This window comes from Ctenopharyngodon idella, chromosome 15 (assembly GCF_019924925.1).
Source record: "Ctenopharyngodon idella isolate HZGC_01 chromosome 15, HZGC01, whole genome shotgun sequence".
Taxonomy (NCBI): domain Eukaryota; kingdom Metazoa; phylum Chordata; class Actinopteri; order Cypriniformes; family Xenocyprididae; genus Ctenopharyngodon; species Ctenopharyngodon idella.
Window position 1 is genome coordinate 32,640,798 of NC_067234.1, and position 14,979 is coordinate 32,655,776.

General features: G+C 36.9%; 1 protein-coding gene across 4 annotated transcripts in view; it reads left to right on the top strand.

Moving 5' to 3' along the window:
- tiam1b (TIAM Rac1 associated GEF 1b) overlaps window positions 1-14,979 on the top strand; it is a 92,632-nt gene that overhangs the window by 38,798 nt on the left and 38,855 nt on the right. For 3 of the 4 annotated variants that reach the window (XM_051863324.1, XM_051863329.1, XM_051863325.1), the window contains exons 2-8: window positions 3,452-3,554; window positions 4,537-5,410; window positions 8,041-8,250; window positions 8,700-8,973; window positions 10,853-11,025; window positions 12,250-12,474; window positions 14,440-14,625. In XM_051863324.1, coding sequence (XP_051719284.1) covers window positions 4,547-5,410; window positions 8,041-8,250; window positions 8,700-8,973; window positions 10,853-11,025; window positions 12,250-12,474; window positions 14,440-14,625 — 1,932 coding nt within the window. In that variant the 5' untranslated portion in view covers window positions 3,452-3,554; window positions 4,537-4,546. Of the gene's footprint in view, window positions 1-3,451; window positions 3,555-4,536; window positions 5,411-8,040; window positions 8,251-8,699; window positions 8,974-10,852; window positions 11,026-12,249; window positions 12,475-14,193; window positions 14,320-14,439; window positions 14,626-14,979 lie in introns of those variants that run through there. The other variant, XM_051863326.1, reaches the window with a different exon arrangement.

Sequence of the window (14,979 nt, forward strand, 5' to 3'; positions counted from 1 at the left end):
CGGGAGAATTTCTCAGTGTTTACATTTCCTGGAGTTTTGCGCCCTCGTGCAGCGGGATGGAATTATTCTGACACATTTTATGACTCGCCACGGAAAAGGTCAGCATACAAACAAGACGGAGAGACTGTGAGAATGGTACATAGATAGGAGACTTTTTTTTTTACTTTGTCTTGTTTTCCAGCAAAATATATAAACATCCATAAAATGAGATTACTTTTCTTATAATTATTTTATATGATATTAAGATTAGTTTTAAAAGAATGTGTGTTGTGTATGTGCACTTTCTCACTCCTTTTTTTCTTGTTTTAAAAAACTTGCTTTTCATTTATATTGATCTAATTTTAATGGATGCATTGATATTATTACTGGAAAACAATACAAAGCACAGCCATTTTTTGCACTATTCAGTTATTTACTACAGGCTAGCTAAAAGTGAGAGAAATGAGACACGCACGCAAATCAAATACTAGTTACCCAGTTTTGTTTCCGCTTTCCTCAGATATCTCCTCTCAGCTTCTTGGCTCTTTATGTGCCAAACAAGAACTCTGCGTTCTGGTCCTGATGCTCGGTTCTGTTTGCAGTTGAGTTAGCAGCACCGTCATGAGCCTTCACTACCGTCTCTCAGCTCCGCTGCACACAGATCCCAGATCTGCTCTGGTGTGTTAGTCAGGAGACAGAGAGAATGAAGACAGGATAGGAGAGAATCTAAAACAGCTCCAAGCTGATCCCTCTGGTTCCTGCCATCTATAGGAAGCACAGAGATTTACTTCTTGAAACTAATGGCCCTTATATACTCTTGGCAAAGTTCTTACAGGGGAAAAAGAAGTTTGAAATACTTCACAGTGGTATAATGTTAGTGAACGTTACTGACGTGGATATGTTTGCACAAGCTCTGCAATTCAGCACTCTAGTCATGTCACATTACATTTATTTATATACCACTTTATTTAATATATTGCTTTAAAGCAAGCAGCTTTACAGTATTAAACACGAAAAACCAGTGGTAGTGTCACTTCAAATTAGAATTACAGCTTCAGTTTCTACTATAAAGCAGCTCTCCAGTGTGTTCATGTTTTTACTCGCGTCTGACCTCGACAGACTGAACAGAAAAAGTGAACCAGAGAAGATTTTCACGTCAAAAAAGGCGGAGCCTTAGAGCCACACCTACCTATTACATCATCGCCATAGGCCAATGGTAGTTCGAAGGTGTTTTCCAGCCAAAGCAAACTTTCCAGCAAGCTGTTTTGAACTCCAGAAACATGCTCCAATTGAATTTCATCTTGGCCTGGTTTGGTTCAAAATGAGCTCACACTAGTTCGTTCTTTGATTTCACTTGAAATATATTGGGACCTTAATGTTGATTAATCTTAAAGGGATAGTTCACCTAAAAATAAAAATTCTAATCAATTACTCACTTTCATGTTGATCCAGTTCTGTATGACTTTCTGTATTCTGTGCAGCACAGAATAAGATATTTTAAATAATCTCAGAGCAGCTCTCAGAGCAGCAAAAACAACCAAAAAAGCATCATAAAAGCTATTTTATACAGCTACTATCCTATATAAATACAAATACCACATTCTGAATCTTCCGAAATCATATGATAGCTTTGTGTTTGGAATATTATTAACTAAAAAGTCTTGTCATATCAAATGAAGACATGCATATTTTCAAACTTGCGTCAATCGGTTATGAAACGCGAGAAAGTCAATGGTGTTTAAAGGGTTAGTTCACCCAAAAATGCAAATTCTGTCATTAATTACTCACCCTCAGGTTGTTCCACACCCGTAAGACCTTCGTTCATCTTCAGAACACAAATTAAGATATTTTTGATAAAATCTGATGGCTCGGTGAGGCCTCCATTGACAGCAAGATATTTTACACTTTCAAACACCCAGAAAGCTACTAAAGACATATTTAAAACAGTTCATGTGACTACAGTGGTTCAACTTTAATGTTATGAAGCGACAAGAATATTTTTTGTGCACCAAAAAAAAAAAAAAAAGACTTTATTCAACAATATCTAGTGATGGGCGATTACAAAACACTGCTTCATGAAGCTTCGAAGCTTTATGAATCTTTTGTTTAGAATCAGTGGTTCGGAGTGTGTATCAAACTGCCAAAGTCACGTGATTTCAGTAAACGAGGCTTCTTTAAGTCATAAGTGTTTTGAAATTTCAATGGTTCACCACTGGGCAGCGTGACTTTGCCAGTTTGATACACACTTCGAACCACTGATTCAAAACAAAAGAGATTGGGAGTAAGTGCCGAGGCGTTGTGTGTGAACATGATGGTTATTGTAGTCATAGACTAAATGTAAACATGCATTTACTCATCTCACTTGCACAAAAAGTATTCCTCAAAATGAATAAAAACAGTGAAATGCAAACTCAGAATATTACGCAAATCTGCATTAAATATGTTAAATAACACAAATATACTTTATGTATTTAATCTCACTTTATTAACCAATGTCTTTGTCAATGTCTTTGTGTTTCATTTTTTGTCTTTATTGTTTCCTTCAGCCTGAGGCTTATTCATTTCACTTGTGGTGTCATTTGCCAAAAATAGAATAACTTTTTTGTTATCAAAAAACAAACAAGCAAGCCCAGCCCAAAAGTAACGTAACGCATTACTTTCCATAAAAAGTAACTAAGTAACACAATTAGTTACTTTTTTAGGGAGTAACACAATATTGTAATGCTTTCCCCAACTTTCCCCAACACTGATCATTACATATAAGTCGTGTCTGGAGCTGCAATTCCTCATTGACCTTGAGCTGGTGATATTACTGTTTATTTTTTTATGGTTGATTTTCGCTATGAAGGGATCCATTGTGAAAATTCTGCATGAATAGGCTTTTTACTTTAGAATAATCATGAAACTAATCTCAGTGGAGTGAGTTCTTTGTGTTTCTGTTGAATCTAATGCCACCGGATCAGTATGTGTCAGGAAATTTAGTGCATGTCTCTCCACTGCATATAAATGTCTGGGGTGTTTGTTTTTAGCTGAATAATTTTCGAGCATGCTATTCATTAGTACACTCAGCAGTGTGTGCTAACCGACCTCTCTCTCATACCGAATGAAAAATGTGTCTTTTGGATTTCATTGTGTGTATATTTCCATTCATGCTGCTGTTTATTGGAAGCAGCAGTAACCGCAGGTTGATATATCTGCGACCACACACGCACAGCCGCTCATGTGCCGGCTCGGAGTGAAGTCTGTCATCTTGCGTTTGTTGAAGCTGTCCAGAGGGCCTGAACATGTGTGGTCTCCAACCACAGCCGCGAATCTCTTCAATTGCTCTTTCAGTTCTAATTCTGTCATATTTCTCGGCGGTTAGTCTAATTTTATCCCACAACAGCGTTTCCCCTTGTACCACCTCAGAAACTGCTGTGTTTATATTCTTTTAAATAGCAAATTTAATTTATAACGCCTTCTCTTTTTTCAGATTTTGGAAGTCATCCATAACGCCACGAGCGGCATGGTGGTAGGAGCTGATCTGTATGCAGAGGGAAATCTATCATGACTGTGATGTCATTGCCACAACGCAGGTAATATCAGAAACAGTCGTGCTGTACCTGTCAGACTCAATGAATGGCGCTATGCAAATGTATGTGTGAAACTCATTCAGGGTGAATATGATCTCACTAAGAATGAATTTAAAAATATATCAAAATTAATTTTATTTTGTGATGTATTATATTAAAGCTTACTAAGTATGTAATTCTAAAAGTAAAATAAATAAATAAACAAATAAATAAATATGTATATAAACACACCTTTTACTTTATTATTAATGAAAAAAAATATATAAAATTTTAATTGTATGGAAAAAATATTTTAATTTGTTATTTTATTACTATGTAAAATGTGTATATATATATAGTACATTTTCAATATAATAATTTAAACAAATATGTTTATGTATATTTCAATAATAAGTACATTAAAAGGTTTATATATTAATTTCAATTGTTTTTATGGAAAAATATTTTTATTTTTTATTTCATGTAAAATGCATATTATATATATATATATATATATATATATATGTGTGTGTGTGTGTGTGTGTGTATGTATACAGTAATATATATATATATATATATATATATATACACATAATATAGTACATTTTCAATAATATTTTATAAATCTATTTTATATATATTTCAATAATAATTAATAATAAATACATTAAAAGGTTTGTTTACACAGACGTGTTTTTTTTACTTTTCAGAGGCACCATAAATGCAATCCAATAATTGGCCGTAATTATATATTTAAAAAAAGTGTTAATATATTTCATTTTTATTTTCATATATTTAAAAGTATTACTTTCTTAAATAATACTTATAAATTTCATAATATCTATCTTTAACTACACGTTATACGATTCACTAAAATGAACCAGCTCTTAAGTTTTATTCGTAATTAGACTGTACTCTACAACATTCACTTTATTGTCATTAAAATATATTTTAAATTTCGTTGCATCACCTGTGTATTTTTTTATTTTTTATTTGTCTGCTGCAGATACTGAGCCATGGGTAACACAGAAAGTCATAGCGGCGGCCATGGTTACTATGGAGACGGTCAGCGGCACCTCTCCCGTAAGCACATGTCCCGCTCGCTCCGTCTGTCCAGCAAGCAGACGTACTGTTCCCGCCGAACGCCGTCTGGAAAGCCGGAGCACCGCAACTCTGAAACCAGCACTCGTTCCAGCAGCACTCCCAGCATCCCTCAGTCCCTGGCTGACCATGGCCTGGAGCCCTTCAATGACTCGGACATGCTGCCCGACTTCAGTGGCCCAATTTGGGTGGATCGCGTGGCCATGAATCTCCGACCCATGTCCTTCCACAACCATCCGGCCCATTCTCCCACCGTGTCCCACACCGTCACCGCCAAACCGGCCGACGCTGAGCCGCCAGAGGACACAACTCAAGTCCAGCACACACGGGACGGCTCCCAAGAGGGGTCCAGCTTTAAGAAGAAACGCTCCAAGTCTGCGGACATGTGGAGGGAGGACTCGCTGGAGGTGTCCTTATCCGACCTGAGCCAGGAGCACCTGACCAGCACGGAGGAGATCGGAGACACGCCCGAAGACTGTGAAGCCCGTTTGCAGGCGTCTGCTCAGGAGCTGCTGGACTCAACCCGTGCCAATTCTTTAGACGTGCTCTATGGACCGAAGAGCCCCACCTGCAGGCCGACACATGGACGCTATGCCAAATGGCACAAGGGTGGCACTACAAGCAGAGAAGGTGACGAGGATAAAATTATCTCACCCTGCGAGGACGATGGCGCCGCCTACGGTGCATACACACTGCCCTGCCGCCGGTCTCACTGTCTGTCAGAGGGACCGACCAATCATCAAGGAGTCATGCAAGGGAGGCGGGCACAAACCATACAGGTGAGTTTTGCTTGGGTAGCCCCGCCCACAGTGAAATCTTATTGGTCCCTGCTCCATGTTACTCAATATTATACCCCAAATAATGTAATTGTGTTGTATTTAGGGATATTATTGTATATTAAAACTAAAACATAAAAAAAAAAAAAAAACATTTTCTGTTCGTTTCGCCAAGACAGCATTTCTTATTTTCATAACTTGTAACTTGATGTATTAAAATAACTAAAACTAAACCTGTAATAAAAATTAATTAAAAAATATATATAGACCTATTTAAAATGACAAAAGCACACAACAAAATTACTAAAACTTTCAAATAAAATAAATATAAAAATAAAAACTTTTATCTATAAAATTGGATAATATATAAACAAATATATGTTTGTAATTATTTAGAAAGTTTTTTTAATATTTTATGTATATATATATATATATTTAGATTTTATCTATATAAAATATAAATACTATTATATGTTATCATTATTTGCTTATATTCTATCTATTAAACATACAAAATATAAATACCATTATATTTTTGTCACTTTAAACAAACATTTGATTGTGATAATTATAATATATATAATATAATAACTATGTAAGCAATCTTTTCCTGTTCAGTCTAGTTTACTAAGTGAAAAAAACAGAAATCAAGAATCAAAAACAGAAACTGAAAAAGCTTTAATATATCAGTAAAGTGTAGTGCAGATAAGTACTTTTGAAATGGTAGCTTCTGTGTAGTTAAATCATAGCTAGCTTCTCCAAAACTGGTGTAAATTTGGGTCCTGTACACACTGACAGCGATTAAATCAATTGACATCTCTAAGTCTCTCTACTATTTGTTGCTAGTAGCCTTTTCTACATGATCTGAGCTCCACTATTTGCTCTCCTATTGGTCGCCACCGCATCATGTTAGACATTTACATAAATTTAAACTCTGTACAACTTTAAGGATACTTGTGTTGTCTCAAATTGGCAACTCTCACTGAAAATGAATGACTGTTTGAACGATTAGAGTCATTCACTTTAAGAGTGAACGCCCTGTAGGTGTGCTGTGTGAATGTGAGTGTAATGTTGTGCTAGTGTAGGTGTACTGTAGGGAATTTCAGTCTTGCTGTGAATGTTTGCTGCGGTTAATCCCCCAGAATCCATCAGAATCTCCTCATGTAGAGAGACTGTACATCTGAATGACTCATTTGTGTGTGAGTTCAGTTCACACAAACTCCACTATTGTTCCACATCGGACAGTGTTATGATTTCACTAGAAGCTCATCCCAGCCAATTGTTGGTGTAAACTAACAAAAATGTAATGGTAATTATATTTAAAAATTTTTTATAGATAAGTTATATATATATATATATATATATATATATATATATAAATAACAAATAATTAATTAAAAAATGTTATGTGTTTTATATAATTTATAGATAAAATATAAAAAAATACCAATAAAAATATAATGGTATTTATATTTTCCATTTTTATAGATAAAATACATATGAAAAAACAAATAATTAATAAAAATGTAATGGTATTTATATTTTATTTTTTGTATAGATCAAAAACAAATAACTATAAAAAATAATATAATATTTTGAATATTTATAGATAAAATAAAAAATACCAAATAATTAAAAAATAATGTATTAAAGTATTTTTTAAACATAAAAAATCCATAAAATTATAAAAATTCAATTGTATTCATATTTTATATATTTATAGATAAAATATAATAAAATGCCATTATACTACCATAGTTATTATTATGTACTAGTATGTACAGTCATTTTTAAGGACATGTACTGTTTATTGCAGTCCCTTGTAAATACCATGATATATCGAAGTACCATGGTATTAACACCACTGTACCCCATAGTACCACAACAGTGCTTTCCTATAGACGTACTAACTGTCATTCTCTCTGACGTGTGTTGACAGCCATAGTGCATTGTGGGTAGTGGACTGTCAAACTGTCCATATGTTGGTGGTTGTTTTTTTCCGGATGATCCAGATCCTGGAGTCAGACTTCTGTGAGAACAGCTCGCTTCTTTTGTCATGCTAATGAGCTGTAACTGACAGAGGAACGTGATTGAGAGAGAGAGAATGAGGAGGAAATTTATTTCTTGCATATATACATACATGTGTGCATACATACACAAGTGTTTCAGTTACATGTAGGTATTTGCTACAGTAACAAAGAAAAAGATAAAACCAGAAAATCACTGTGACTCTCCCTCCCTGTGAGGCACCATCGGTGAAGATGAATGGCATGCCAGGTCGCACAGTCCAGTCATGTGACTCCCGCTAGATGCCGGGTTTGGTGGGTAATGTCCCATCATTCCCCAGCAGCAGTACAGTGTGGTATTGTACAGTAAAGTTTACAGTGCTGTGGTCTCTCAGACTTACGTCACCGTCTGTAACATGTTCACTTCAGCATGTCCACTGCTTCTGAAGACACGGCGAGCTCCGGCAAACAGGTAGGAGGAATGAAGATGTGTTGGAGAAGAGCCACGTTTATCTTAGTCTTTATCTTTCTTTCAGTCTGTCGAAATCAAACTAACTCTGAAAACAGTGCTAACTGGCTTATACAGTACATGTATCTCACACTGACCTTCTACCTGTGTGTGTTCAGGATGTCACTGCGGGAGACGGCAGTGATTATGAGGACAGCGGTATCGATGGGCTGACGGGGGACAGCGAGGCGTCTCAGCATCAGGCACGCCGCTACAAGACTATGTCTGCATCGTTCTCCGTCTACTCCACGTCAGCAGGGGGCGCCTTCACCGGGAGCGACAGTGGGAGCAGCAGCGGGGCTGGAGCGGGACCCTCAGATGGCACACAGGTGGGCAAAATTATTTATTACTGTTTACTTCAGTTCTTCTGTTATAAAATGTTCCATCCGTATATCAGTAAAAACGGATTAACATCAGATAGATGCAACACTAGCATCTAACGTCTTTTTTTTTTTTTTTTTATAAAAAATTATAGTTTTATATGACATTTTGATAAATAAAGTGTTAAGATATTTCAGAGAGGCGCCCAACTCTTTTACAGTTTTAATGCAATATTAGGAAAACATTTATAAATGATACATTATATGCAATAAGATATCAGAGGCTTTAATTAAGGTGTTAAATAGGGTATATTTTTATTTTATGTTGTCATTAAGAACAAACTATGATCAAATGTACTTGAGACCAGAGGTAGACAAGTGATTTGTATGTTATTTGTACGTTTGTGATGCAGTTTAGCATCTGTACGATGATAACAGATCTGTGTGTCTCTGATCAGGGTGTCTATGAGAACTTCCGTCAGGAGCTGGAGCAGAACGTGAGCCCGGCGGAGGTTCCCGAGGAGAGGAGCTCAGCGTTCAGCGACGAGCAGAGCAGCGTGACGCTGAGCTCCGCCTACCACACGGACCCGCTGCTGAACGTGGCCGCCGTACAGGGTACGGTGCGCAAAGCCGGACGCCTCGCCGTCAAAAACTTCCTGGTGCATAAAAAGAACAAGAAGGTGGAGCTTGCTCCTCGCCGCAAGTGGAAGAGCTACTGGGTGTCCCTCAAAGGTGTGTGTGTGTGTGTGTGCTGTTTTACCTGACACCATAAACTGGTTTTACAACTTCCTGTGAAAGCGTTTGAAAGAGAAAGGGAAGATTATGTTTGTTGTGTTGTGTTATGTGGGTAGGTCCAGAAAAAGATCTGCAGAATTAAAACGCCCATCATTCACTAGTCACCTCTGACACACTAGTTTATTACATATTCTGGCTAATTTGATGTTTTCAGCTACTAATAGGAGTACAAACAGTAATATTGTGAAATATTTTTACAATTTAAAATTGCTTTTTTCTATTTGAATATATATCTGAATTTTCAGCATCATTACTCCAGTCTTCAGTGTCACATGATCCTTTAGAAATCATTCTAATATGCTGATTTGATGCATATTAAATGGGTCCTTGATTATGATTTCACTTTTTTAACTTTAGTTTTTAACGTTAGTGTGTAATGTTGCTGTTTGGGCATAAAAAACATCTGCAAAGTTACAACGCTCAAAGTTCAATGCAAAGGGAGATATTTTCTTTTAAAGAATTCTCTGTTTAAGGTCTACAACAAATAGCTGGTAGGGACTACAAAGAGCTTCTTCCCGGATTGGTGACATCACTAACCCTAAAATTTACATAAACCCTGCCCCCGGGAACATGCAACAAAGGGGGCGAGGCCATGTTGGGCTGCTTTAGAGAAGAGGAAGAGTTGTTGTAGAAGAGTGTTGTTGTCATGCCGTCATTTTACGCCGGACTGGTTCACAAACGAGGGTCAATTCAACGCTGGATTTGCACAAAAGGTTAACATGACGGCACATGCTAGTCGATGAGTTGAATCAACTCCACAGAAACTACATAAAATTATCCACTAACCATTCAGAAATGTTCTAAAAGTTGTAACTTCTTCCTGAGTCTCTCCATTAGTGTCCAACTCAGGTTTGAATAATGTAAGGCTGAACACCGTTACTGACAATCCTCATTTTGGCTGCGTGAGATTCTCCAGCTTTGTTGTTGCTGAGCAACCGAAGCATGAGCTGTTAAAGCTCCGCCCTCTTCTGGAAAGCAGGCCGGGAGCAGCAGCTCATTTGCATTTAAAGGGACACACACAAACGGCGTGTTTTTGATCACACCCAAATAGGGGCAAATTTGACAAGATATAATATATCATATGTGGGGTATTTTGAGCTGAAACTTCACAGACACATTCTGGAGACACCAGAGACTTATATTACATCTTGTGAAAAGGGGCATAATAGGTCCCCTTTAAAATAAATTTAAATTCTGTCCATGGCAAACTAATTGGATGGTTGTGGTTTGTTATTGGTCAGTCTCATGTGATTGACAGGTTGCCCTGCCCTCACACCAGTAAACACATCATCAGAGAAAAGAAGAGATGAGCTGCAAGAGGAAGGGAAAGTTATTTTGATTAAAGATTACGAGGCGAATTAATAAAAAAAAATTATGTGGACAGATAAATCATTTATAATAAATACTGCAATATTACATAAAAAACAAGAATTGTCAGTTTTGATTTCATGGTGACTTTAATGTGTCCTTGCTGAATAAAAGTATTAATTTCCTTCCAAAAAAAAAAATCTTACTGACCTCAACTGGATCCTGGACAATGTAACTGATACGCACAATGTATCTGTATCTCTGCCAGCAGTGTGAAAACAGAACAAAATCAAAGCTGAAATAAATAATCCAATAAGTCTGTGCACATTATGGTGCTGCATTTCTTATTTTGGCCACTGGAGAGCAGAGTTCAATCAATAAAGCTGTAAAACTCCAATCTATTGGATATCCTGCTCCTGTTCCCCTGGAAACAGTGACTGTAGTGTTAATTGAACTCACATTAACTACTTTATGATGCTTGAGTGAATGTTTTAATTTGTCCTCCCAGGATGCACTCTGTTTTTCTACGAGACAGACGGGCGATCGGGCATCGATCACAACAGCATCCCTAAACATGCAGTGTGGGCCGAGAACAGCATCGTCCAGGCCGTCCCGGAACACCCCAAAAAAGATTTCGTCTTCTGCCTGAGTAACTCGCTTGGAGACTCCTTCCTTTTTCAGGTAACTGAACATCCTGTGGAAACCACTTTTCATATGCTAATACTGAACTGAGAGATTCATAGATAAATATTTGACTCACTATTATGTTCAGAATGGAATAGTAACATACTATTACACCATATACTACTTTTTTCCCCTAATCTAGTTGCCTAATAAACCTGGTATTGTGTGTTATGATTATTGTTGACTCTTTACAAATTGCGTTTGTTTCTCTTTCGAAGTCAATTTGGATAAAAGCATCTGCTAAATGCATAAATCTAAATGTAAACTGTGTCTAAATAAACAGTAGTATGCCACTTTGTTATCAAGGCCCAACAAATCATGTGACATTTATTTTGCATTTTAGTCCAAAACAGAAAGCCAAATTTCTCAGCTATTTGCTACGTATAACTTAAAGGGTTTGTTCACCCAAAAATGAAAATTCTGTCATTTATTACTCACCCTCATGCCGTCCCACACCCGTGAGACCTTCGTTCATCTTCAGAACACAAATTAAGATATTTTTGTTTAAATCCGATGGCTCAGTGAGGCCTACATAGCCAGAAATGACATTTCCTCTCTCAAGATCCATAAAGGTACTAAAAACATATTTAAATCAGTTCATGTGAGTACAGTGGTTCAATATTAATATTATAAAGCGACGAGAATATTTTTTGTACGCCAAAAAAATTAAATAACAACTTATATAGTGATGGCCGATTTCAAAACACTGCTTCATGAAGCTTCAGAGCGTTATGAATCTTTTGTGTATTTAATTTTTTTGGCGCACAAAAAATATTCTCGTCGCTTTATAATATTAATATTGAACCACTGTACTCACATGAACTGATTTAAATATGTTTTTAGTACATTAATGAATCTTGAGAGAGGAAATGTCATTGCTGGCTATGCAGGCCTCACTGAGCCATCGGATTTCAACAAAAATATCTTAATTTGTGTTCTGAAGATGAACGAAGGTCTTACGGGTGTGGAACGGCATGAGGGTGAGTAATAAATGACATTATTTTCATTTTTGGATGAACTAACCCTTTAATATATCACTCTGAGAATAAAAAGTCAAGTTGAGTGCATTGCATTGTGGGATGCCATGGTTTACCAGGTGGAATACCAGCTATTTCTTGCATACAGAGAATTTGCCTACAGTGCACAGTATACATACTACATACCGGAAGAGTAGTATGTTAATTTTCTATTTAACCTTTGACCCTTCACCTCCTTCTGTAGACCTGCAGTCAGACAGAGCTTGAAAACTGGATCACGGCCATCCACTCAGCCTGCGCCGCGGCCTTCGCTCGGCAGCATCACCGCGAGGACACTGTGCGTCTGCTGCGGGCGGAGATACGAAAGCTGGAGCAGAAGATCGACATGGATGAGAAGATGAAGAAAATGGGAGATATGCAGCTCTCTGCTGTCACCGACTCCAAGAAGAGGAAGACCATTCTGGAGCAGGTCATTGATTGGTTATTTACGATGTTTGGGTCCAAATTATGTACAATCCAATAGGGCTGGGACAATAAATCGATGCATCGCGAATCGAGAAATGATTCTGGATCGATTCTGAGATTTTCAGAATGCATTGCGATTCTCTCTCAAATCGATTCTGAGCTTAGTTTTCAAACAGCCGTACTCTGCTTGCTTCCAATTCCTTACACACACCACTTGAACCTTCTATAAAATAATCACTCATAAAGTTTGAAAAGGTTGAAGCGAATTACAAGGGTGTTTGTAGTGGACTGTTTACATTAATCTTGTATCATAAAAGCATTCTAAGGTGCAAGTACATTCTCAGACTCAGCTGAATGCACGAGTGCTCTTCAGCGCTCTTCTTCATGAGCATTTGAGCGTGCGGTTAAAAACTAGCCTCGAGTGCCATCTGCTGTTAAAGCTAAGCTCAGAATCGATTCGAGAAAGAATTGCGATGCATTCGGGACATCTCAGAATCGATGCACGAATTTCGTTGCATCGTTTTATTGCCCCAGCCATACAATCCAACATGTTTAGAGTCAGATCATCCTCTGAAAGTGAAATATGGCACCAAGCAGCAAAATCAATGCCAATCAGAACATATTTGATGTTAAGATGCACTCAGTGGTTTTTTTTTCCCCTCATTTCCTCATTTTCCTCATTTCTATTTATTAATAGAAAGTTCAAAAGAACAGCATTTATTCTAAATAGAATCTTTTGTAATATTATAAATATCTTTATTCTAATAATAAAAAATGTTTCTTGAGCAGCAAATCATCATATCAGAATGATTTCTGAAGGATCATGTGACACTGAAGACTTGAGTAATGATGCTGAAAATTCAGCTTTGATCACAGGAATAAATACATTTTAACATATATTCACATAGAAAACATGTATTTTAAATTGTAATAATATTTCACAATATTCATGTTTTATTTATTTTTTTAATCAAATAAATGCAGCCTTGGTGAGCAGAAGAGACTTCTTTTAAAAACATTAAAAAATCATACCGATCCCAATTTTTTTGAACGGCATTGTATATTACTCACACTCTCACACACACACACACACACACACGCGCACATATTTATTTATGAATTTGTGGGCACAATATGATGAAAACAGCCCTGACAGTCTTGACATTCAAAATTGTTATTGCTTGCATCTGGTTAGGAGAAAAAGTGTTAGTTTTACATAGCTGTCGAATAGACTTTCGGTGCTGTTTTGTTTCCCGTAATTATTGTATCAATATCATAAATATCATAAAGCGGTACGACACAATCATTCTCGGTGTTCGCTCACTCTGCGCTGTATTATCTGCAGATTTTCATCACTGTAATTTTGATGCTGTCACAATGTTGACAGAACAATAATTCCCTGCGCACACTTGCTGCAAAAGTTCAAGTTCTCCTCATTGGATGTTTACTCATGAAACGGAGATCAGAATGGCCCACAGCCCATCAGGAGGAGGGTTAGCGGGTGCCTGAGCATTTGTGTTTGTGTGGGTATTTAATTTTGGCAGCGTCGGGTTACACATTGTGCCCTGGTGAATGGCAGCAGGGTTGAGTTCCTGCGGAGTCCCAGACCTCGCTGCCAGTGGAATGTGTGGCGCTGTTGTTTGCTACTTTGTGAGTTGCCTGGACCACTGCCCCCTCCGCCGTCTTCCAAAAAAACATTCATCCCAGAGTGGCTGGGAGGAGACGGCGTGGTGCATAAACCCACTCCACTGCCCTTGAAACACCATTTTATTAGACGACTAGATCAAACCAGACCAAACACAAGGCACGGAAACTTCTAGATATCAAGCGATGGTCCTTTAGGCTAAATGTAATGTTTTGATCTTGTTTTTTAGACATCTTCGAGAGAATGAAATGATCATTTTGACAACTCTCACATGCTGCTGGCCTGCGGTTCTAACCAATAACTTTTTCTCTCTTTTCCTCACAGATTTTCCTGTGGGAGCAGAATTTAGAGCAGTTCCACATGGATCTGTTTCGGTTCCGCTGTTACCTGTCCAGCCTGCAGGGCGGCGAGCTTCCCAACCCCAAACGCCTGCTGGCCTTCGCCTCCCGTCCCACCAAACTGGCCATGGGCCGACTGGGCATCTTTTCGGTCTCGTCCTTTCATGCGCTGGTGATTATCCCTCTTATTCCAAAATTTTTTTTTATTTTTTGCTAGTATTTTATTTCTAGTATTTTTAATGTAGCATAGAGACTAGAGAGAGGGATATATATAATACATTATTTGTAATAATTTTTTATAAAATAATTTAAATAACTATACATATATATATGTAATTAATGTGTTTATATATATATATATATATATATATGTTATATACATAATATTATATTATTTGTAATATATTTTTGATTAATAAATAAAATAATTATATTTTATTTATTTTATATATAAATTTTTTTTATATTTAATTATATTTTGAAATAATGTGTTTATATATATATATATTATATGCATAATATTATT